This window comes from Entelurus aequoreus, linkage group LG23 (assembly GCF_033978785.1).
Source record: "Entelurus aequoreus isolate RoL-2023_Sb linkage group LG23, RoL_Eaeq_v1.1, whole genome shotgun sequence".
Lineage (NCBI taxonomy): Eukaryota > Metazoa > Chordata > Actinopteri > Syngnathiformes > Syngnathidae > Entelurus > Entelurus aequoreus.
The window spans coordinates 44,299,820-44,327,636 of record NC_084753.1 but is presented as its reverse complement, the minus strand read 5'-3'; the positions used below and the strand labels follow the sequence as shown (position 1 = coordinate 44,327,636).

At 33.0% G+C, this 27,817-nt stretch overlaps 2 protein-coding genes across 2 annotated transcripts in view; one reads left to right on the top strand and one right to left on the bottom strand.

The window, feature by feature from the left end:
• LOC133641130 (transmembrane protein 87A-like) overlaps positions 1 to 187 on the top strand; it is a 53,156-nt gene extending 52,969 nt beyond the window's left edge. The window contains exon 19 of the mRNA XM_062035013.1: positions 55 to 187. Within this exon, the coding sequence (XP_061890997.1) occupies positions 55 to 96 (42 nt within the window). The 3' untranslated portion in view covers positions 97 to 187. The remainder of the gene's footprint in view (positions 1 to 54) is intronic.
• A 5,061-nt stretch (positions 188 to 5,248) lies between these two features.
• LOC133641131 (zinc finger protein 239-like) lies at positions 5,249 to 24,239 on the bottom strand. Its single transcript, XM_062035014.1, has 2 exons — positions 23,981 to 24,239; positions 5,249 to 6,935 (listed from the first exon to the last, which is right to left on the bottom strand). The coding sequence occupies exons 1-2, from the start codon at positions 24,005 to 24,007 to the stop codon at positions 5,778 to 5,780; spliced, it is 1,185 nt and encodes a 394-aa protein (XP_061890998.1). The 5' UTR covers positions 24,008 to 24,239; the 3' UTR covers positions 5,249 to 5,777.
• Positions 24,240 to 27,817: the final 3,578 nt, after the last annotated feature.

Below are 27,817 nucleotides of genomic sequence, written 5' to 3'. Positions count from 1 at the left end.
CACTCACATTCCCTGCTTACTTCTTTCTGCTCAACAACCACGTTTGTCTCGCAGGAGATCCTGAAAACCAAGATGGAAAGATCCAAAATGGAGTAGAGGTGTCGGTGCCCCTCCAGACCCCCAGGAATGAAAACAAAGATCCAAAATGGAGTAGAGGTGTCAGTGCCCCTGCAGACCCCCAGGAATGTTCTACAGTTGCCAGGTGATTGCAGAAACACACCACTCTAATCCCATTCAGTCCCAATGACTTTTGAGACATTTGAGATGATTGATGCTGCACTTTATGACACAGAAGTGATCACAGGACTCTACTAAACATCTACTAGTCACTCCTTAAAACTCTAATCAATCTTTGTGTACTATACGGGGACAAATGTGCGTCGATCACAGCACATTTGAAGGCAGCCTTTGGTGCTCCCACCCACATCATTAGTAACTCTTCCTTTGCTTCCTGTGACACAATGTGTGCAATCTACTGAAGGAATGTCAGAAATGACTTAATTTATGTGTCTTGTAAAAAAAGATGTATTATATATACTAACATGCTATATATTGTCTCAGATTGATTCCTAATCCCACTTTTCGGCTGTGAGTCTGCAATGTGATGTGAAGTTGATACTATAAGGCAGAAAAATGGCCCACAAATAAATTTTTTACTGAATGACTTCAATAGTTTGTCTGGATTTTATACTTTTGCTATTTAATTCAACATTGTGCAAATGTAAACAAAACCCACGGGTGTCCAAACTTTTTCCGCTGAGGGCCGCACACTGAAATATTAAAGCAAGCATTTTGATGCTGTACATCAGGGGTCACCAACGTGGTGCCCGCGGGCACCAGGTAGCCCGTAAGGACCAGATGAGTAGCCCGCTGGCCTGTTCTAAAAATAGCTCAAATAGCAGCACTTACCAGTGAGCTGCCTCTATTTTTTAAATTGTATTTATTTACTAGCAAGCTGGTCTCACTTTGCCCGACATTTTTAATTGTAAGAGACAAAACTCAAATAGAATTTGAAAATCTAAGAAAATATTTTAAAGACTTGGTCTTCACTTGTTTAAATAAATTCATTCATTTTTCTACTTTGCTTCTTATAACTTTCAGAAAGACAATTTTAGAGAAAAAATACAACCTTAAAAATTATTTTAGGATTTTTAAACACATATACCTTTTTACCTTTTAAATTCCTTCCTCTTCTTTCCTGACAATTTAAATCAATGTTCAATTAAATTTATTTTTTTTATTGTAAAGAATAATAAATAAATTTTAATTTAATTCTTCATTTTAGCTTCTGTTTTTTCGACGAAGAATATTTGTGAAATATTTCTTCAAACTTATTATGATTAAAATTCCAAAAAATGATTCTGGCAAATCTAGAAAATCTGTACAATCAAATTTAAATCTTATTTCAAAGTCTTTTGAATTTATTTTAAAATTTTTGTTCTGGAAAATCTAGAAGAAATAATGATTTGTCTTTGTTAGAAATATAGCTTGGTCCAATTTGTTATATATTCTAACAAAGTGCAGATTGGATTTTAACCTATTTAAAACATGTCATCCAAATTCTAAAATTAATCTTAATCAGGAAAAATTACTAATGATGTTCCATAAAATCTTTTTTTAAGTTTTTCTCTTCTTTTTTTCGGTTGAATTTTGAATTTTAAAGAGTCGAAATTGAGGATAAAATATGTTTCAAAATTTAATTGTCATTTTTTTCATGTTTTTCCTCTTAAAAACCGTTCAATTAAGTGTAAATATCATTAATTATTAATAATAACATAGAGTTAAAGGTAAATTGAGCAAATTGGCTATTTCTGGCAATTTATTGAAGTGTGTATCAAACTGGTAGCCCTTCGCATTAATCACTACCCAAGAAGTAGCTCTTGCTTTCAAAAAGGTTGCTGACCCCTGCTGTACATGGTCAGGTTCAAACACTGATGACATCTATTAAACAAGACAAGAAGCAAGGAATTAAACAGAGACAGAATTCAATTTAGCTCAATTGAGGAGAAACGCGTAGACACTGAGTGTCGTCCCACGCTCTGACGAAAAATTGTACGCCTCCTCTTTTATTTGGACTTTCCCTGATTACATGGCAACGGCTGTTTCTAAGGGAGGGGGGTCGTAAACAGCCATCGCCTTTGATTACAAAACAGTTCAAAGAAAAGGTCGTAAAACAGTTCAAAGAAAAGGTGCCTGGAGGGGAGTCAGGTCCTGCTTCCTCTCCGCTTTGTGGATCTTGGGTCAAGACAAAATCTTCCTGTGGATTACAATAGAAGAAAGAAACCCACACCTTCATGTCGCTTCCCATTGTACACAGTGGAGTTTTACAAGCCTTCTTCTTGGTAGGATCAAGGACAGCTTTTGTCCTCAGGCAGGGCCAGCTGACACAAAGTTGTGCGATACAATTATTCTGACATACATTATCAAGACCAATACCGATATCCTTTTTTTACTCTCAAGTTTGGTCTGAAGGGTCTCAGTCATAAAAGTGTTTAAAAAATAAATCCTATATTGCTTACAGTAAATCTCTGGATCAACTTCAGGTCAATATGTTAAATATATTTAAAAATTTTTTTAAAAAAACAAGTTTTAAGTGCATTTTGTCAATGTTTTTATGGCCCCTCAAAAATGTAAAGTGAAATATTTAATTTCATAACATAAATTTGAATTAATTATTATTTGTTGAGGTAATGACAGTTAAAAAAAATCCCAATACAATTATTGGGGATCCAAAAGAGCCCCACTCATAAAAGTCATACAAATAAGTTGTTGTTTTTTACTTTCACACCAAAGTCTTCAGATCTATCCCTCAATTAGAAGTTGGTGTTTTTTACTTTAGTACCTTTTGTCCTAGAAAAGTTGGTTTCTGATATGACAAACACACAATAGGTCCAAAATCCACAACATTAATTTTGATTCAACAATGACAGTTTTAAAGAAAATACTTTTCACCTCTTTGCTCTTTTATTACACTCTAAAATATTCACTTTTTCTACGTGCAAATCCTTTCGTGTGTTTGGAAAACTTTTGTTCTAGTTTGTGAAACATTTTGCTTTTGAGTTTGTGAAACATTTTTTTGAGTTTTTAAAACAACTTTTTGAGTTCTTGAAACATTTATTTTGAGTTTTTAAAACATATTTTAGCTTGTGAAACATTTTTTGTTTGTGAAACATTTGTTTGAGTTTTTAAAACAATTTTTTGAGTTGTGAAACATTTTCTTTGAGTTTTTAAAATAAGTTTTTGTTTGAAACATTTTTGAGTTTTCAAAACATTTTTTGGATTTTGTAAAACAATTTTTTGTTTGTGAAACATTTTTTTGAGTTTGAAACATTTTTTTTTGTTTTTAAAACATTTTTTTGAGTTTGTGAAATATTTTAGTTTGTGGAACAATTTTTTTGAGTTTGTAAAACATTTTTGAGTTTTTAAACCAATTTTTTTGAGTTTGTAAAACATGTTTTGAGTTTTTAAAATAATTCTTTGTTTGTGAAACATTTTTGAGTTTTCAAAACAATTTTTTGAGTTTGTGAAACATTTTGTTTTTAAAACATATTTTAGTTTGTGAAACAATTTTTTTAGTTGTGAAACAATTTTTTTAGTTGTGAAACATTTTCTTTGAGTTTTTAAAACATTTTTTTTTAGTTTTTGAATTAAGTTTTTGTTTGAAAAGTTTTTTAGAGTTTTTAAAACAATTTTTTGTTTGTGAAACAATTTTGAGTTTGAAACTTTTTTTTTAAGTTTTGAAAACATTTTTTTGAGTTTGTGAAACATTTTGTTTTTAAAACATATTTTAGTTTGTGAAACAATTTTTTTAGTTTGTAAAACATTTTTTAGAGTTTTTAAAACAAATTTTTTGAGTTTGTGAAACATTTTCTTTGAGTTTGTAAAACATTTTTTGAGTTTTTAAAATAATGTTTTGTTTGTGAAACATTTTTGAGTTTTCAAAACTATTTTTGGAGTTTGTGAAACATTTTTTTGAGTTTTTAAAAAAAAAATAGTTTGTGTAACATTTTTTTGAGTTTGAAACATATTTTAATTTGTGAAACATTTTTTTGAGTTTTTTAAAAAAAAAAAGTTTGTGAAACATTTCTTTGAGTTTTTAAAACATATTTTTGTTTTTAAAACATTTTTTTGAGTTTTCAAAACAATTTTTTGAGTTTTTAAAATATTGTTTTGTTTGAGAAACATTTTTTTGAGTTTTTAAAACATATTTTAGCTTGTGAAACATTTTTTTGAGTTTATTTTTTGGCGTTTTTAAAACAATTTTTTGAGTTGTGAAACATTTTCTTTGAGTTTTCCAAACATTTTTTTGAGTTTTTAACACTATTTTTTGTTTGTGAAACATTTTGGAGTTTGAAACTTTTTTTTTTTGAGTTTTGGAAACATTTTGTTTTTAAAACATATTTTAGTTTGTGAAACAATTTTTTTAGTTTGTAAAACATTTTTTAGAGTTTTTAAAACAATTTTTTTGAGTTTGTGAAACATTTTCTTTGAGTTTGTAAAACACTTTTTGAGTTTTTAAAATTGTTTTGTTTGTTTGTGAAACAAAAAACTCAAACATTTTTTTGAGTTTTTAAAAAGTTTGTGAAACATTTTTTTTTTGAGTTTTGAAAACATTTTTTTGAGTTTTTAAAACATATTTTACTTTTTAAAACATTTTTTTGAATTTTCAAAACCATTTTTTGAGTTTTTAAAATAATTTTTTGTTTGTGAAACATTTGAGTTTGTTAAACATCTTTTTGAGTTGTTAAACCAACTTTTTGAGATTGTGATACATTTGAACTGCTCAATGGTAATACCATTAGCATCACTCCCCCATACCCCACCATGACTATCACTCCCCCATACCCCACCATGACTATTACTCCCCCATACCCCACCATGACTATCACTCCCCCATACCCCACCATGACTATCACTCCCCCATACCCCACCATGACTATCCCTCCCCCATACCCCACCATGACTATCCCTCCCCCATACCCCACCATGACTATCATGACAGCCCACGGCTGCCATGAACATCCTTCCGTCTCACCACACCCGATTTTGTGACGACTATCATCCCCATCCACGTTTCTCAAGGGAAAAGGATTGGAACATCTAACCCCACTCAGGTATGCGCTCACCCTACCCTTCAGAGTGCATTGCATTCTGGGTATTAACATCATAGCCTGTGTTGGTAAATATTAAGTACAATATTTAATAAAACAAAACACATACTCAACAAATATGAAGTACATTTATTGGAGCATACATTGTTTATTGCATAAAAGTGTGGGGACTTACGTATAAAACAATATTCATATCACAAAAGAGAGTAATAAAGATCATTAATAGAATGGATTATTGGGAGTCAACAAAGTCACACATTTGAAAAGTAAATGATCTTGTATAAAACACTCAAATGATGTATCAAGTAAATATTAATATGCTTCCAGAAGAACCTGGTTTGTACTTTTTACTCTCACCTTTTCAGTCAAACTGTTCTCTTCATTTTGAAATCAAAGTACACAATATTACATAAATATAAAATCTAAAGTATATCATCTATACATGTTAGAAGAACAACAATGATGTCACACATGTTGCATGTGCTGACGTTACAAAGTCAATATTCAAGTTTAGACAGTTTTTTTCAAATATTGACTTCATCCAAAACCTTCACCACAGATTGAACAGGTAAAGGGTTTTTATCTCGTGTGTATCCTCATGTGAACGTTCAGAGCGTTAGTTTGTGTAAAACCTTTGCAACAAAGTGAACAAGAAAAAGGTTTCTCTCAAGTGTGTATTCTGATGTGTTGCTTCAGCACTTTTTTGAGTCTAAAATCTCGACCACATTCAGAGCAGGAAAAGGGTTTCTCTGCATTGTGCGTACTCATGTGGTCTTTGATGGCACTATTTCGGGAAAAGCCTTTACCACATTCAGGGCAGGAAAAAGGTTTTTCTCCCGTGTGTGTTCTCATGTGCTCTTTCAATCTATTACTTTGTGTAAAACCTTTGCCACATGCTAAGCAGGAAAAAGGTCTCTCTCCGGTGTGTATTCTCATGTGCTCTTTCAAACTGTTACTCTGTGCGAAACCTTTACCGCATTCCGAGCAGGAAAAAGGTTTCTCCCCGGTGTGTGTTCTCTTGTGTGTGACAAGGTTGGATCGATCATAAAAGCTTTTGTCGCAGTTTGGACATGCAAACGTTTTTTCGCCAGTGTGTGTTCTGGCGTGTCTTTTCAAATGCAGACTTCGCACAAAGCCTTTGCCGCATACTGAACAGGTAAAAGGTTTTTCTCCGGTGTGTATCTGCATGTGTTGTTTCAGCATGTGTTTTAGTCTGAAATCTCTGCCACATTCCGCGCAGGGAAACGGTTTCTCTCCGGTGTGTATTCGCATGTGCTCCTTCAAGCTGTTGCTTTGTGGGAAGCCTTTGCCGCACTCCGGGCAGGAAAAGGGTTTCTCTCCGGTGTGCGTTCTCGCGTGTGCTTTCAGGTGACTGGGGTATTTGAAGGTCTTGTCGCAGTGACAACATGTCAAGTGTGCGTTGTCAGCGTGACGTGTTGCATCATCATCATGACGTGTTGCATCATCATCAGAGTGAGACGTCGCCTCGTCACTATCTGACAGCGGAGCTAACATCTTGGCTGCTCCACAGTGGTCTCTCTCACCTTTCACCTCCTCATCTTCACTCTTCACAATGACAACTGTCACCGGGAACTCCTGACTGATGCTGTGTTCCTCCTCTTCCTCTTTAATGTGAGGGGGCTGTGGGGCCTCCTCCTCCTCCTCCTCTTCTTCTTTGAAGTGGGGGCTCTCTTCTTCCTCTTTAATGTGAGGGGGCTGTGGCGCCTCCTCTTCCTCTTTAAAGTGGTAGGGCTGTGGCTCCTCCTCCTCCATCCCGAAGCTCCACTCCTGCTGCTCAGGGTTAGTAATGTTCCTCACAGACGTCTGCAAGACAAACACAAGATTGACAAACTCCGAGCATTCGGTACGTTTACATGTACGAGGGTCGTACGGTATACCACTATTAGTACTGTGATACTAATGAATCATTTTCAGTACTATACCGCCTCTGAAACCCCCCGTGTCGTCATCATTGCTGGTTTATGAGCATGTTAGGCAGCGCACACACACAGAGTACTTACAAGCAGACACAGTGTGTAGACAAAAAAGGGATAATGGATTAATTTTGGTGTAAAAAGTCAAGATAAAGGTGAAGTTATAACACTGAAACACCCTCAGGAAGAGCTGCTTTAACACATGCAATCATGATCCTGGTCTCCATGGCGACAAAGTAAATTTCTTCCAAGTAGCATTATCACTGGAGGACGAGGAATAGCTAAACATGCTTCACTACACAGCGTAGGAGGATACAATAGCTCACCGCCGTCACAATGTAAACAAATGCCATGGGTGGATCTACACCTGACATCCACTGTAATGATACCAAGTACAGGAGCGTATCTAGACGATACTACTATGATTCCGTCGATATTTTTTATCGCCACAAAATCTTTTTTCCTTTCTTTAAAATTCATATTGTGTTTATAAAGTCAGTAAATATGTCCCTGGACACATGAGGACTTTAAATATGACAAATACAGTACGTTTCTTACAAGTAGCATTATCACTGGAGGACGAGGAATAGCTAAACATGCTTCACTACACAGCGTAGGAGGATACAATAGCTCACCGCCGTCACAATGTAAACAAATGCCATGGGTGGATCTACACCTGACATCCACTGTAATGATACCAAGTACAGGAGCGTATCTAGACGATACTACTATGATTACGTCGATATTTTTTATCGCCACAAAATCTTTTTTCCTTTCTTTACAATGTATATTGTGTTTATAAAGTCAGTAAATATGTCCCTGGACACATGTGGACTTTAAATATGACAAATACAGTACGTTTCTTCCGAGTAGCATTATCACTGGAGGACGAGGAATAGCTAAACATGCTTCACTACACAGCGTAGGAGGATACAATAGCTCACCGCCGTCACAATGTAAACAAACGCCATGGGTGGATCTACACCTGACATCCACTGTAATGATACCAAGCACAGGAGCGTATCTAGATGATACTACTATGATTACATCGATATTTTTTATCGTCACAAAATCTTTATTCTTTTTTTCAAAATTTATATTGTGTTTATAAAGTCAGTAAATATGTCCCTGGACACATGAGGACTTTAAATATGACAAATACAGTACGTTTCTTCCAAGTAGCATTATCACTGGAGGACGAGGAATAGCTAAACATGCTTCACTACACAGCGTAGGAGGATACAATAGCTCACCGCCGTCACAATGTAAACAAACGCCATGGGTTGATCTACACCTGACATCCACTGTAATGATACCAAGCACAGGAGCGTATCTAGACGATACTACTATGATTACGTCGATATTTTTTATCGTCGCAAAATCTTTTTTCCTTTCTTTAAAATTCATATTTAGTTCATAAAGTCAGTAAATACGTCCCTGGACACATGAGGACTTTAAATATGACAAATACAGTACGTTTCTTACAAGTAGCATTATCACTGGAGGACGAGGAATAGCTAAACATGCTTCACTACACAGCGTAGGAGGATACAATAGCTCACCGCCGTCACAATGTAAACAAACGCCATGGGTGGATCTACACCTGACATCCACTGTAATGATACCAAGCACAGGAGCGTATCTAGACGATACTACTATGATTACGTCGATATTTTTTATCGTCGCAAAATCTTTTTTCCTTTCTTTAAAATTCATATTTAGTTCATAAAGTCAGTAAATACGTCCCTGGACACATGAGGACTTTAAATATGACAAATACAGTACGTTTCTTACAAGTAGCATTATCACTGGAGGACGAGGAATAGCTAAACATGCTTCACTACACAGCGTAGGAGGATACAATAGCTCACCGCCGTCACAATGTAAACAAACGCCATGGGTGGATCTACACCTGACATCCACTGTAATGATACCAAGCACAGGAGCGTATCTAGACGATACTACTATGATTACGTCGATATTTTTTATCGTCGCAAAATCTTTTTTCCTTTCTTTAAAATTCATATTTAGTTCATAAAGTCAGTAAATACGTCCCTGGACACATGAGGACTTTAAATATGACAAACACAGTACGTTTCTTACAAGTAGCATTATCACTGGAGGACGAGGAATAGCTAAACATGCTTCACTACACAGCGTAGGAGGATACAATAGCTCACCGCCGTCACAATGTAAACAAACGCCATGGGTGGATCTACACCTGACATCCACTGTAATGATACCAAGCACAGGAGCGTATCTAGACGATACTACTATGATTACATCGATATTTTTTATCATCACAAAATCTTTATTCTTTTAAAAAAAATGCATATTTAGTTTATAAAGTCAGTAAATACGTCCCTGGACACAAGAGGACTTTAATTATGACAAATACAGTACGTTTCTTACAAGTAGCATTATCACTGGAGGACGAGGAATAGCTAAACATGCTTCACTACACAGCGTAGGAGGATACAATAGCTCACCGCCGTCACAATGTAAACAAATGCCATGGGTGGATCTACACCTGATATCCACTGTAATGATACCAAGTACAGGAGCGTATCTCGTCGATACTACTATCTATATTTTTTTATCATCACAAAAAAATGTTTTCCTTTTCTAGAAATGTGTATTATGTTTATAAAGTCAGTAAATATGTCCCTGGACACATGAGGACTTTGAATATGGCCAATGTATGATCCTGTAACTACTTGGTATCACATCCATACCTAAATGTGTGGTATCATCATGTCAAGTATCAAAGAAGAGAAGAATAAGTGATTATTACATTTGAACAGAAGTGTAAATAGAACATGTTCAAAGAGAAAATAAGCAGATATTAACAGTAAATGAACAAGTAGATGAATAATCAATTTTTTACAGTTTGTCCCTCATAATGTGTATACAATAGTAGGTGTATAAATGACACAATATGTTACTGCATACGTCAATTAGGAGCCTTGAACTGGATTAGAAATGCTTCTATTATCATTCATATAGCAAATGATATATCCTGCCATGTATTGTTGTTAGGATGTAGATTTGAGATGATATCAACCATCCCAAAAATGTGTTGGCTGAGTGGTTTCCTTTTGGCCCGGCGTGTATACTTATTTATGATATTCTTCTGTTGGGTGTGCTGGATTAAAATGTTGTACTGGTGTTGTACATCAGGTGGCAGCATCGTGACACGGGGTTGCTGGGGTGCGGCGATACGGTCAGCTGCTCAAAGGATTCACGATATTGGCTTTAGGAGGAGGAGATGATACATTGGTGGTTAACACGATTCTTACACACATGTGTACTTTGTGTGTATTCATGTACTTTATGTGTATATTCATGTACTTTATGTGTATATTCATGTACTTCATGTGTATATTCATGTACTTCATGTGTGTATTCATGAACTTCATGTGTGTATTCATGAACTTCATGTGTGTATTCATGTACTTTATGTGTATATTCATGTACTTCATGTGTATATTCATGTACTTCATGTGTGTATTCATGTACTTCATGTGTGTATTCAAGTACTTAATGTGTGTATTCATGTACTTTATGTGTATATTCATGTACTTTATGTGTATATTCATGTACTTCATGTGTATATTCATGTACTTCATGTGTGTATTCATGTACTTCATGTGTGTATTCATGTACTTCATGTGTGTATTCATGTACTTCATGTGTGTATTCATGTACTTCATGTGTATATTCATGTACTTCATGTGTATATTCATGTACTTCATGTGTGTATTCATGTACTTCATGTGTGTATTCATGTACTTCATGTGTGTATTCATGTACTTCATGTGTGTATTCATGTACTTCATGTGTATATTCATGTACTTCATGTGTATATTCATGTACTTCGTGTATATTCATGTATTTCAGGTGTGTATTCATGTACTTCATGTGTGTATTCATGTACTTCATGTGTGTATTCATGCATTTCATGTGTGTATTCATGTATTTCATGTGTATATTCATGTACTTCATGTGTATATTCATGTACTCCATGTGTATATTCATGTACTTCATGTGTGTATTCATGTACTTCATGTGTGTATTCATGTACTTCATGTGTATATTCATGTACTTCATGTGTGTATTCATGTATTTCATGTGTGTATTCATGTGTATATTCATGTACTTCATGTGTGTATTCATGTACTTCATGTGTGTATTCATGTACTTCATGTGCGTATTCATGTATTTCATGTGTATATTCATGTACTTCATGTGTATATTCATGTACTTCACGTGTGTATTCATGTACTTCATGTGTGTATTCATGTACTTCATGTGTATATTCATGTACTTCATGTGTATATTCATGTACTTCATGTGTATATTCATGTACTTCATGTGTGTATTCATGTACTTCATGTGTGTATTCATGTACTTCATGTGTATATTCATGTACTTCATGTGTATATTCATGTACTTCATGTGTATATTCATGTACTTCATGTGTGTATTCATGTACTTCATGTGTGTATTCATGTACTTCATGTGTGTATTCATGTACTTCATGTGTATATTCATGTACTTCATGTGTGTATTCATGTACTTTATGTGTATATTCATGTACTTCATGTGTGTATTCATGTACTTCATGTGTGTATTCATGTACTTCATGTGTATATTCATGTACTTCATGTGTGTATTCATGTACTTTATGTGTGTATTTATGTACTTCATGTGTATATTCATGTACTTCATGTGTATATTCATGTACTTCATGTGTGTATTCATGTACTTCATGTGTGTATTCATGTACTTCATGTGTATATTCATGTACTTCATGTGTGTATTCATGCACTTCATGTGTATATTCATGTACTTCATGTGTGTATTCATGTACTTCATGTGTGTATTCATTCACTTCATGTGTGTATTCATGTACTTCATGTGTATATTCATGTACTTCATGTGTGTATTCATTCACTTAATGTGTGCATTCATGTACTTCATGTGTATATTCATGTACTTCATGTGTATATTCATGTACTTCACGTGTATATTCATGTACTTCACGTGTATATTCATGTACTTCACGTGTATATTCATGTACTTCACGTGTGTATTCATGCACTTCATGTGTATATTCATGTACTTCATGTGTATATTCATGTACTTCATGTGTATATTCATGTACTTCATGTGTGTATTCATGTACTTTATGTGTGTATTCATGTACTTTATGTGTATATTCATGTACTTCATGTGTATATTCATGTACTTCATGTGTATATTCATGTACTTTATGTGTGTATTCATGTACTTCATGTGTATATTCATGTACTTCACGTGTATATTCATGTACTTCACGTGTGTACTTCACGTGTGTATTAATGTACTTCAAGTGTGTATTCATGTACTTCATGTGTGTATTCATGTACTTCATGTGTGTATTCATGTACTTTATGTGTATATTCATGTACTTTATGTGTATATTCATGTACTTCATGTGTATATTCATGTGTATATTCATGTACTTCATGTGTATATTCATGTGTGTATTCATGTACTTCATGTGTGTATTCATGTATATTCATGTGTGTATTCATGTACTTCATGTGTATATTCATGTACTTCATGTGTATATTCATGTACTTAATGTGTATATTCATGTACTTCACATCTGTATTCATGTACTTCACGTGTATATTCATGTATTTCACGTGTGTATTCATGTACTTCATGTGTATATTCATGTACTTCATGTGTATATTCATGTACTTCATGTGTATATTCATGTACTTCACATCTGTATTCATGTACTTCACGTGTATATTCATGTATTTCACGTGTGTATTCATGTACTTCATGTGTATATTCATGTACTTCACGTGTGTATTCATGTACTTCATGTGTGTATATATGTACTTCATGTGTATATTCATGTACTTCACGTGTATATTCATGTACTTCACGTGTGTATTCATGTACTTCACGTGTGTATTCATGTACTTCACGTGTGTATTCATGTACTTCACATGTATATTCATGTACTTTGTGTATATTCATGTATTTAATGTGTATATTCATGTACTTCACGTGTGTATTCATGTACTTCACGTGTATATTCATGTACTTCACGTGTATATTCATGTACTTCACGTGTATATTCATGTACTTCATGTGTATATTCATGTACTTCATGTGTGTATTCATGTACTTCATGTGTGTATTCATGTACTTCATGTGTGTATTCATGTACTTCATGTGTATATTCATGTACTTCATGTGTGTATTCATTCACTTCATGTGTGTATTCATGTACTTCATGTGTGTATTCATGTACTTCATGTGTATATTCATGTACTTCACGCGTATATTCATGTACTTCACGTGTGTATTCATGTACTTCACGTGTGTATTCAGGTACTTCATGTGTGTATTCATGTACTGCATGTGTATATTCATGTACTTCACGTGTATATTCATGTATTTAATGTGTATATTCATGTACTTCACGTGTATATTCATGTATTTAATGTGTATATTCATGTACTTCACGTGTATATTCATGTACTTCATGTGTTTATTCATGTATTTCATGTGTGTATTCATGTACTTCATGTGTGTATTCATGTACTTCATGTGTATATTCATATACTTCATGTGTATATTCATGTACTTCATGTGTGTATTCATGTACTTCATGTGTATATTCATATACTTCATGTGTATATTCATGTACTTCATGTGTATATTCATGTATTTCATGTGTATATTCATGCACTTCATGTGTATATTCATGTACTTTAATTGTATATTCATGCACTTCATGTGTATATTCATGTACTTCATGTGTATATTCATGTACTTTAATTGTATATTCATGTACTTCACGTGTATATTCATGTACTTCACGTGTATATTCATGTACTTCATGTGTGTATTCATGTATTTCATGTGTGTATTCATGTACTCCATGTGTGTATTCATGTATTTCATATGTATATTCATGTACTTCATGTGTATATTAATGTACTTCATGTGTGTATTCATGTACTTCATGTGTATATTCATGTACTTCATGTGTGTATTCATGTACTTCATGTGTATATTCATGTACTTCATGTGTGTATTCATGTACTTCATGTGTATATTCATGTACTTCATGTGTACATTCATGTACTTCTTGTGTGTATTCATGTGCTTCATGTGTATATTCATGTACTTCATGTGTGTATTCATGTACTTCATGTGTGTATTCATGTACTTCATGTGTGTATTCATGTACTTCATGTGTATATTCATGTACTTCATGTGTATATTCATGTACTTCATGTGTGTATTCATGTACTTTATGTGTGTATTCATGTACTTCATGTGTGTACTCATGTACTTCATGTGTGTATTCATGTACTTCATGTGTGTATTCATGTACTTCGTGTATATTCATGTACTTTGTGTGTATTCATGTACTTAATGTGTGTATTCATGTACTTCATGTGTATATTCATGTACTTCATGTGTATATTCATGTACTTCATGTGTATATTCATGTACTTCATGTGTGTATTCATGCACTTCATGTGTATATTCATGTACTTCATGTGTGTAATCATGTACTTTGTGTATATTCATGTACTTTAATTGTATATTCATGTACTTCTTGTGTGTATTCATGTACTTCATGTGTATATTCATGTACTTCATGTGTATATTCATGTACTTTAATTGTATATTCATGTACTTCTTGTGTGTATTCATGTACTTCATGTGTATATTCATGTACTTTATGTGTATATTCATGTACTTCATGTGTATATTCATGTACTTTAATTGTATATTCATGTACTTCACGTGTATATTCATGTACTTCACGTGTATATTCATGTACTTCACGTGTATATTCATGTACTTCACGTGTATATTCATGTACTTCATGTGTGTATTCATGTATTTCATGTGTGTATTCATGTACTCCATGTGTATATTCATGTACTTCATGTGTATATTCATGTACTTCATGTGTGTATTCATGTACTTCATGTGTATATTCATGTACTTCATGTGTGTATTCATGTACTTCATGTGTATATTCATGCACTTCATGTGTATATTCATGTACTTCATGTGTGTATTCATGTACTTCATGTGTGTATTCATGTACTTCATGTGTGTATTCATGTACTTTATGTGTGTATTCATGTACTTCATGTGTGTATTCATGTACTTCATGTGTATATTCATGTACTTTGTGTGTATTCATGTACTTAATGTGTGTATTCATGTACTTCATGTGTATACTCATGTACTTCATGTGTGTATTCATGTACTTCATGTGTATATTCATGTACTTCATGTGTATATTCATGTACTTCATGTGTGTATTCATGTACTTCATGTGTGTATTCATGTACTTCATGTGTATATTCATGTACTTCATGTGTGTATTCATGTACTTCATGTGTATATTCATGTACTTCATGTGTATATTCATGTACTTTGTGTATATTCATGTATTTCATGTGTGTATTCATGTACTTCATGTGTGTATTCATGTACTTCATGTGTGTATTCATGCATTTCATGTGTATATTCATGTATTTCATGTGTATATTCATGTACTCCATGTGTATATTCATGTACTTCATGTGTGTATTCATGTACTTCATGTGTGTATTCATGTACTTCATGTGTATATTCATGTACTTCATGTGTATATTCATGTACTTCATGTGTGTATTCATGTATTTCATGTGTGTATTCATGTGTATATTCATGTACTTCATGTGTGTATTCATGTACTTCATGTGTGTATTCATGTACTTCATGTGCGTATTCATGTATTTCATGTGTATATTCATGTACTTCATGTGTATATTCATGTACTTCACGTGTGTATTCATGTACTTCATGTGTGTATTCATGTACTTCATGTGTATATTCATGTACTTAATGTGTATATTCATGTACTTAATGTGTATATTCATGTACTTCATGTGTGTATTCATGTACTTCATGTGTGTATTCATGCACTTCATGTGTATATTCATGTACTTCATGTGTGTATTCATGTACTTTGTGTATATTCAAGTATTTAATGTGTGTATTCATGTACTTCATGTGTGTATTCATGCACTTCATGTGTATATTCATGTACTTCATGTGTATATTCATACACTTCATGTGTATATTCATGTACTTCATGTGTATATTCATGTACTTCATGTGTATATTCATGTACTTCATGTGTGTATTCATGTACTTCATGTGTATATTCATGTACTTCATGTGTGTATTCATGTACTTCATGTGTATATTCATGCACTTCATGTGTGTATTCATGTACTTCATGTGTGTATTCATGTACTTCATGTGTATATTCATGTACTTCATGTGTGTATTCATGTACTTCATGTGTATATTCATGTACTTCATGTGTACATTCATGTACTTCTTGTGTGTATTCATGTGCTTCATGTGTATATTCATGTACTTCATGTGTGTATTCATGTACTTCATGTGTGTATTCATGTACTTCATGTGTGTATTCATGTACTTCATGTGTATATTCATGTACTTCATGTGTATATTCATGTACTTCATGTGTGTATTCATGTACTTTATGTGTGTATTCATGTACTTCATGTGTGTACTCATGTACTTCATGTGTGTATTCATGTACTTCATGTGTGTATTCATGTACTTCGTGTATATTCATGTACTTTGTGTGTATTCATGTACTTAATGTGTGTATTCATGTACTTCATGTGTATATTCATGTACTTAATGTGTATATTCATGTACTTCATGTGTATATTCATGTACTTCATGTGTATATTCATGTACTTCATGTGTGTATTCATGCACTTCATGTGTATATTCATGTACTTCATGTGTGTAATCATGTACTTTGTGTATATTCATGTACTTTAATTGTATATTCATGTACTTCTTGTGTGTATTCATGTACTTCATGTGTATATTCATGTACTTCATGTGTATATTCATGTACTTTAATTGTATATTCATGTACTTCTTGTGTGTATTCATGTACTTCATGTGTATATTCATGTACTTTATGTGTATATTCATGTACTTCATGTGTATATTCATGTACTTTAATTGTATATTCATGTACTTCACGTGTATATTCATGTACTTCACGTGTATATTCATGTACTTCACGTGTATATTCATGTACTTCACGTGTATATTCATGTACTTCATGTGTGTATTCATGTATTTCATGTGTGTATTCATGTACTCCATGTGTATATTCATGTACTTCATGTGTATATTCATGTACTTCATGTGTGTATTCATGTACTTCATGTGTATATTCATGTACTTCATGTGTGTATTCATGTACTTCATGTGTATATTCATGCACTTCATGTGTATATTCATGTACTTCATGTGTGTATTCATGTACTTCATGTGTGTATTCATGTACTTCATGTGTGTATTCATGTACTTTATGTGTGTATTCATGTACTTCATGTGTGTATTCATGTACTTCATGTGTATATTCATGTACTTTGTGTGTATTCATGTACTTAATGTGTGTATTCATGTACTTCATGTGTATACTCATGTACTTCATGTGTGTATTCATGTACTTCATGTGTATATTCATGTACTTCATGTGTATATTCATGTACTTCATGTGTGTATTCATGTACTTCATGTGTGTATTCATGTACTTCATGTGTGTATTCATGTACTTCATGTGTATATTCATGTACTTCATGTGTGTATTCATGTACTTCATGTGTATATTCATGTACTTCATGTGTATATTCATGTACTTTGTGTATATTCATGTATTTCATGTGTGTATTCATGTACTTCATGTGTGTATTCATGTACTTCATGTGTGTATTCATGCATTTCATGTGTATATTCATGTATTTCATGTGTATATTCATGTACTCCATGTGTATATTCATGTACTTCATGTGTGTATTCATGTACTTCATGTGTGTATTCATGTACTTCATGTGTATATTCATGTACTTCATGTGTGTATTCATGTATTTCATGTGTGTATTCATGTGTATATTCATGTACTTCATGTGTGTATTCATGTACTTCATGTGTGTATTCATGTACTTCATGTGCGTATTCATGTATTTCATGTGTATATTCATGTACTTCATGTGTATATTCATGTACTTCACGTGTGTATTCATGTACTTCATGTGTGTATTCATGTACTTCATGTGTATATTCATGTACTTAATGTGTATATTCATGTACTTAATGTGTATATTCATGTACTTCATGTGTGTATTCATGTACTTCATGTGTGTATTCATGCACTTCATGTGTATATTCATGTACTTCATGTGTGTATTCATGTACTTTGTGTATATTCAAGTATTTAATGTGTGTATTCATGTACTTCATGTGTGTATTCATGTACTTCATGTGTATATTCATGCACTTCATGTGTATATTCATGTACTTCATGTGTATATTCATACACTTCATGTGTATATTCATGTACTTCATGTGTATATTCATGTACTTCATGTGTATATTCATGTACTTCATGTGTGTATTCATGTACTTCATGTGTATATTCATGTACTTCATGTGTGTATTCATGTACTTCATGTGTATATTCATGCACTTCATGTGTATATTCATGCACTTCATGTGTATATTCATGTACTTTATGTGTGTATTAATGTACTTAATGTGTGTATTCATGTACTTCATGTGTATATTCATGTACTTCATGTGTATATTCATGCACTTCATGTGTATATTCATGTACTTCACGTGTGTATTCATGTACTTCATGTGTGTATTCATGCACTTCATGTGTATATTCATGTACTTCATGTGTGTATTCATGTACTTTTTGTATATTCAAGTATTTCATGTGTGTATTAATGTACTTCATGTGTGTATTCATGTACTTCATGTGTATATTCATGTACTTCATGTGTGTATTCATGTACTTCATGTGTGTATTCATGTACTTCATGTGTATATTCATGTACTTCATGTGTGTATTCATGTACTTCATGTGTGTTTTCATGTACTTCATGTGTGTATTCATGTACTTCATGTGTATATTCATGTACTTCATGTGTGTATTCATGTACTTCATGTGTATATTCATGTACTTCATGTGTGTATTCATGTACTTCATGTGTATATTCATGTACTTCATGTGTATATTCATGTACTTCATGTGTGTATTCATGTACTTCATGTGTATATTCATGTACTTCATGTGTGTATCCATGTACTTCATGTGTATATTCATGTACTTCATGTGTGTATTCATGTACTTCATGTGTGTATTCATGTACTTCATGTGTATATTCATGTACTTCATGTGTATATTTATGTACTTCATGTGTGTATTCATGTACTTCATGTGTGTATTCATGTATTTCATGTGTATATTCATGCACTTCATGTGTGTATTCATGTACTTCATGTGTGTATTCATGTATTTCATGTGTATATTCATGCACTTCATGTGTGTATTCATGTACTTCATGTGTACATTCATGTACTTCATGTGTATATTCATGTATTTCATGTGTATATTCATGTACTTCATGTGTATATGCATGTACTTCATGTGTATATTCATGTACTTAATGTGTATATTCATGTACTTCATGTGTATATTCATGTACTTCATGTGTGTATTCATGTACTTCATGTGTATATTCATATACTTCATGTGTATATTCATGTACTTCATGTGTGTATTCATGTACTTCATGTGTATATTCATGTACTTCATGTGTGTATTCATGTATTTCATGTGTGTATTCATGTGTATATTCATGTACTTCATGTGTATATTCATGTACTTCATGTGTGTATTAATGTACTTTATATGTATATTCATGTATTTCATGTGTGTATTCATGTACTTCATGTGTGTATTCATGTGTGTATTCATGTACTTCATGTGTGTATTCATGTGTGTATTCATGTACTTCATGTGTGTATTCATGTACTTCATGTGTGTATTCATGTACTTCATGTGTGTATTCATGTACTTCATGTGTGTATTCATGTGTGTATTCATGTGTGTATTCATGTACTTCATGTGTATTCATGTACTTCATGTGTGTATTCATGTACTTCATGTGTATATTCATGTACTTCATGTGTGTATTCATGTACTTCATGTGTATATTCATGTGTATATTCATGTATTTCATGTGTGTATTCATGTACTTCATGTGTATATTCATGTACTTCATGTGTATATTCATGTACTTCATGTGTATATTCATGTACTTTATGTGTGTATTCATGTACTCCATGTGTGTATTCATGTACTTCATGTGTATATGCATGTACTTGATGTGTGTATTCATGTGTATATTCATGTATTTCATGTGTATATTCATGTACTTCATGTGTATATTCATGTACTTTATGTGTGTATTCATGTACTCCATGTGTGTATTCATGTACTTCATGTGTATATTCATGTACTTCATGTGTATATTCATGTGTATATTCATGTATTTCCTGTGTGTATTCATGTACTTCATGTGTATATCCATGTACTTCATGTGTATATTCATGTACTTTGTGTATATTCATGTACTTCATGTGTGTATTCATGTGTGTATTCATGTACTTCATGTGTGTATTCATGTACTTCATGTGTATATTCATGTACTTCATGTGTATATTCATGTACTTTATGTGTGTATTCATGTACTTCATTTGTGTATTCATGTACTTCATGTGTATATTCATGTACTTCATGTGTATATATGACATGTTATTATGAATGTTACTACATGACATATATACTTACATCATGTATATATTACATGTTATTATGAATGTTACTACATGACATATATACTTACATCATGTATATATGACATGTTATTATGAATGTTACTACATACTACATATATACTTACATCATGTATATATTACATGTTATTATGAATGTTACTACATGACATATATACTTACATCATGTATATATTACATGTTATTATGAATGTTACTACATGACATATATACTTACATCATGTATATACGACATGTTATTATGAATGTTACTACATACTACATATATACTTACATCATGTATATATGACATGTTATTATGAATGTTACTACATGACATATATACTTACATCATGTATATATGACATGTTATTATGAATGTTACTACATGACATATATACTTACATCATGTATATATGACATGTTATTATGAATGTTACTACATGACATAGATACTTACATGTATATACTACATGTTATTATGAATGTTACTACATGACATATATACTTACATCATGTATATATTACATGTTATTATGAATGTTACTACATGACATATATACTTACATCATGTATATATGACATGTTATTATGAATGTTACTACATACTACATATATACTTACATCATGTATATATTACATGTTATTATGAATGTTACTACATGACATATATACTTACATCATGTATATATTACATGTTATTATGAATGTTACTACATGACATATATACTTACATCATGTATATACGACATGTTATTATGAATGTTACTACATACTACATATATACTTACATCATGTATATATGACATGTTATTATGAATGTTACTACATGACATATATACTTACATCATGTATATATTACATGTTATTATGAATGTTACTACATGACATATATACTTACATCATGTATATACGACATGTTATTATGAATGTTACTACATACTACATATATACTTACATCATGTATATATGACATGTTATTATGAATGTTACTACATGACATAGATACTTACATGTATATACTACATGTTATTATGAATGTTACTACATGACATTTATACTTACATCATGTATATATTACATGTTATTATGAATGTTACTACATGACATATATACTTACATCATGTATATATTACATGTTATTATGAATGTTACTACATGACATATATACTTACATCATGTATATATTACATGTTATTATGAATGTTACTACATGACATATATACTTACATCGTGTATATATTACATGTTATTATGAATGTTACTACATGACATATATACTTACATCATGTATATATTACATGTTATTATGAATGTTACTACATGACATATATACTTACATCATGTATATATTACATGTTATTATGAATGTGACTACATGACATATATACTTATGTTTATATCAAATGATGATGGAGGTTTTAGGATGTTATTTAGAACACTCTATAGGCGGAACAGAGCGACTACAATTGACTCAACCGTTGGCTGACTTTTGCTAGTGCTTATTTATGATTTAGAATGCATACAACAAAGAAAAACATGTCTTACATTAGGGCTGTGAATGATTTAAAAAGTTCAGTTCCCCTTTAAATGATCAAATAGAACAAAAAAAAGATATCATGTAAGAAGAACAGGATATATTGATAATAAATAGAGTGATTAGTTCATCTTGATACTGTCCTTCCTCAGTGAATATGTTCAGGTTTTCCCTTTTAAAGAGCAAAGTCCTCCCAGGGTCTTTGGTCCTAATGATTGTCTGGATAAATTAATTTAAGTGAAAACATTTATTTTACAAATGCACGAAGATTAGTAACTCATTTTTACGGGTAGCTAAATTCGATAGAACGCCCGGTGTTGTGCCAAAATGTGATTTCCTGGCTAAAACCTGCATTGCTTGGCTTGGTCATGTGATTGTAACACTACGTGTTTGACATTATTTAAGACTTTATCGTGTCCGCAAAATGACATTTTGCCTTTTCTGTGGTATGAATGAGATTTATTGTTAGTCCCATGGTGATGTGATAAAAGCTCTTTCTTCTTTGGAACATAACCACAATTATAACTGTTATTTCTTCCTGCACATAATAAATATGTACAACATGTTTGGATGTATTCATTTATGTCAAATTGTCATTAAATGTAATATTGTGTGACAAAAAGTGATTCAAAGTAATATTTTGATATTTACACATCGCATATTTGACTAGAATATCCTTATGGGCATTACATATATCAACATCAAGTACCTACTGTACTGTTTACTTGTAGAAATGTGGGTAGTTTTTAGCTCTAAAATGGTATTTCACCAAGTAAACAGTACAGTAGGTACTTGATGTTGATATATGTGATGCCCATAAGGATATTCTAGTCAAATATGCAGAGATAAGATGTGTCAGTATCAAAATATTACTTGAAATACATTTTTGGCAGCAGCAAAGTGGTCGTTTTGGTAGATATTTGCTCTAAAAAGAGTATTTCAACGAGTAAACAGTACAGTAGGTACTTGATGTTGATATATGTAATGCTCATAAGGGTATTCTAGTCAAATATGGGATGTGTAAATATCAAAATATTACGTTGAATCACTTTTTGTCATGCAGTATTACATTTAATGACAATTTGACATAAATGAATACATCCAAACACGTTGTACATATTTATTATGTGCAGGAAGAAATAACAGTTATAATTGTGGTTATGTTCCAAAGAAGAAAGAGCTTTTATCACATCACCATGGGACTAACAATAAATCTCATTAATACCACAGAAAAGGCAAAATGTCATTTTGCGGACACGATAAAGTCTGAAATAATGTCAAACACGTAGTGTTACAATCACATGACCAAGCCAAGCAATGCAGCTTTTAGCCAGCGGTGCGCGCTCCCGCGACAGGAAATCTATTTTTTTTGGCAGGGAATCACATCTTGTCAACAACACCCACATTCTTACATAGGACATATTAAAGAATGGCGCTAAGACATAAATATCAAGGTAGTAAACAAAGCTGCTAGCCTCCTTGTGCTCTTTATTTGTCTAACATCATAAATATTTCTTCAACGGCAGCAGTTAGGAAGACTGTGAGCAGGCAAATAACAACAGCAAGCATGTAGACAAATAACAACAGCAGTTATGTGTCATGTTGAGTGAATAACAAGACTTTACACTTACTTTGCATCTCTGCTTGGCTGCGTCCATCACTTCTTTCTTAGCTAACAAGCTAAGCTAACCAGCAGGCTAGGCTAGCACGTCAAAGTGCACTCAGACTAGAGTGTCCGGATACAAACAAGTATTAACGATGTTTACTCTATTAATTGACATATATATATGTGTGTGCGTGTACGTTGTGATTAAGATCTATAAACTATAATAACCAAAACAACGTCTTCTCCGTCGAACGCCATTGTGTTGTGATGAGCTAGCAATATTGGAACTACACTACCCAGCATGCAACACGGCCATTGTGATGTTACGAGCTAGGGAATATAACAACTACACAGCCCAGCATGCAACACGGTTTCCGGTGTAACAATCGGAAGAAGATATTTGACTCCTCTCTTGTACGCGCGGCTAATAAGGTAACATACATGATATATCTTTTGATGGTTTTTATGTTATTTACCTGAGATGTTGTTCGAAGCTAACATAGATTTTTATATATATTTTTTATTTGTAAAAGGACTTTACATTGAGCAAACAACTTCAAAGTGCATTTTAAAAAATAAATAAAAAAACACCAACCACGCTAGAACCACAAATAGCTGCCCCCAACAAGTAAAATAAATAGTAAAAAAAATAAAAATAAAAACAGCCTAATAGCTACAACTAGCACACATATATCTAAAAAAAAAGGCTTTTTTAAAAAGAAGGGTTTTTTTAAGCATCCACAGTCTGTGGTGCCCTCAGGTGGTCAGGGAGAGCGTTCCACAGACTGGGAGCGGCGGAGCAGAAAGCAGGCCTATAGCATATAGCAGGCCTATGCAAGCGTTTTTTGAGGAGTGTATTTTATATATGCAAATTATTTTGACTTATTTAATACTTTAACTGTTTTTTTTTTTGTTTTTTTTGCTGTATAGTAGAGTCACGCTTAACATCATTAAATATTTGTTGCTAGAAAGGAACAAATGTTTCGTAATTTAAGCTTGGAATACGTCACAATAGTTACGATTAGATGTTATTACATGTGTGACCGCTAGGGGGCAGCACTTGTCCTTATGTTACCTGCACCTTATGTACCATGCATGATGCACCTTATGTTACCTCCACCTTATGTAACATTCATGATGCACCTTATGTTACCTGCACCTTATGTACCATGCATGTTGCACTTTATGTTACCTGCACCTTATGTACCATGCATGTTGCACCTTATGTTACCTGCACCTTGTGTAACGTGCATGTTGCACCTTATGTTACCTGCACCTTATGTACCATGCATGTTGCACCTTATGTTACCTGCACCTTGTGTAACGTGCATGTTGCACCTTATGTTACCTGCACCTTATGTACCATGCATGTTGCACCTTATGTTACCTGCACCTTGTGTAACGTGCATGTTGCACCTTATGTTACCTGCACCTTATGTACCATGCATGTTGCACCTTATGTTACCTGCACCGTATGTACCATGCATGTTGCACCTTATGTACCATGCATGCAGAGACCGTTCACCACCTGTTTTGGACTGGTGAAAGCACTCCACCATTATGGCAGGGCATCTGTCGCTTCATCCTGCACAATATTCATGACAAATGTGTGCTTTGTTTTAAAGATGTGCTCTCCCTGACCACCTGAGGACACCACAGACTGTGAATGCTTTTTTTTTTTTTTTTTAAAGGCTTAAAAAAAGCCTTTTTTTAAAAAAATGTTTAATGAATTTTACCTTTGCAACCTCATTATACTATTGGCTAAGTTTTATATTCATAAATGTCAGTTTGTCAATACCCGACCTGTTTTTTTGTGCCTTTACAAAATAATTAGAACTCAACATGAAAACGCTTTCTACCTCTAACAAGCAAAAAGCTGTGAAAACTATGATGCTGTGCTCCACATTTAAATTATTTACTGAACTTGTGTGAGCCTATGACTTTGCACTTTGTTAAATATCCAGGGATTCCCGCATGGCTTTGTTGTTAAGGCGGCCGCCTTAACAACAAAGAGCCACCGCTTAAACTAAGGTCTTAACAGGATCTCCAGCCACACATGCGCATTTAAAATACTATTACTGTCCCCGAGCAAAGGCATACACTGAGTGTCATACGCATGCCAACATACTGGGGGCGCTGTAGCCTAAGACTTAAGACCATTTTTAGCCAATGAGAAACACCCAAAACGTCATTTCCGGAGGCGGCATGTAGCAAAAATGGCGGGTCACAGCAAGAAATAAGTATTAGGGATGGGCGATACCACACTTTTAGGATTCGATACGATACCGATACCTTTTCTTGCATTTTCATCGATACCGATACCGATACCAATAATTTCTTATTGGCAATTTTTTGTCAGTCAAAAATATTATTACTATTGTTATTATTTAAGACAAATCACAAGACAAATACAGACCATTTATACCACATTTATTATGGTCAATATATAATAAAAGTAAAATTTAAATAAATAACATACTGTTTTGTGTTTTGTTAATACTTTACGGAAAAAATATGGAGATATATATCGTATATCGCCATTCTCCAAATGGAGCGGACAACACAACCAAAAAATTGTAGGCTTCTTTATTTCTCTAATATTTGTATTTATTATAAGATATTATTTGGTTGTTTTTTTTAATAAACAATGTGTTCAATGTAATCAGAGTCTGTAGTCTATTGTTACTTTTTTTTTAAATGATCAATAATGAATGTAAATGTAGAAAACAAGATAACTAGAAGAGGCCGTTCCTGAAGGAATTGTGTGTGAATGCTGAAGTGGAAGTGAAATGCTGACAGAATGTAGTATTAATGTGAGAATAGTTTGAATGTTGAAGATTTTGAATTTCCAGGAAATCGGAATTTGGTTTGGAACTTGGGAAAGTGTTAGTTTGAATTTCCAGGATGAGTGGAATGTGTTGATGTTGGAATGCTTTGAATAGCTTGAAAAATGTGGGGATTGTGCAACTTGGAAAAATGTGCCATTCATTTCAATGGGAACTTCCTGGAAATTTGGGAATTTTTGGAAAAGTGGAATTTTTTTGAAAATGATTAATAGCCTGAATGTCCTGAATGAGCTGAATTGGTTGGTGTTGGAATTGTTTAAATTGGGCAAGAAATGTTGAAGTAGTAAATGGTATTAGGGAATTTCGGGAAAATCTGGAATTTTTTTGAACTTGGAAAAAGGGTAGTTTGAATGTCCAGAATGTTGGAATGTGTTGATGTTGGAATGGTTTGAATAGGTTGAAAAATGTGGGAATTGTGCAACTTGGAAAAATGTCCCCATTCATTTCAATGGGAACTTCCTGGAAATTTGGGAAAAGCGGGATTTTTTGAAAATGATTAGGAGCATGAATGTCCTGAATGAGCTGAATTGGTTGGTGTTGGAATTGTTTAAATTGGGCAAGAAATGTTGAAGTAGTAAATGGTATTAGGGGAATTTTGGGAATTTTTTTGAACTTGGAAAAAGGGTAGTTTGAATTTCCAGAATGTTGGAATGTGTTGATGGTGGAATGGTTTGAATAGGTTGAAAAATGGGGGAATTGTTCAACTTGGAAAAATGTCCCCATTTATTTCAATGGGAACTTCCTGGAAATTTGGGAATTTTGGGAAAAGCGGAATTTTTTAGAAAATGATCAATAGCCAGAATGTCCTGAATGAGCTGAATTGGTTGGTGTTGGAATTGTTTAAATTGGGCAAGAAATGTTGAAGTAGTAAATGGTATTAGGGGAATTTTGGGAATTTTTTTGAACTTGGAAAAAGGGTAGTTTGAATTTCCAGAATGTTGGAATGTGTTGATGGTGGAATGGTTTGAATAGCTTGAAAAATGGGGGAATTGTGCAACTTGGAAAAATGTCCCCAT

Bases quoted from the DNA above. Each gene is read 5' to 3' on its own strand.
- LOC133641131 (XM_062035014.1), bottom strand. From the start codon at position 24,007: ATGGACGCAGCCAAGCAGAGATGCAAA. The intron at 6,936-23,980 runs GTAAGTGTAAAG...TTTGTCTTGCAG, and splicing joins CAGCCAAGCAGAGATGCAAA to ACGTCTGTGAGGAACATTAC.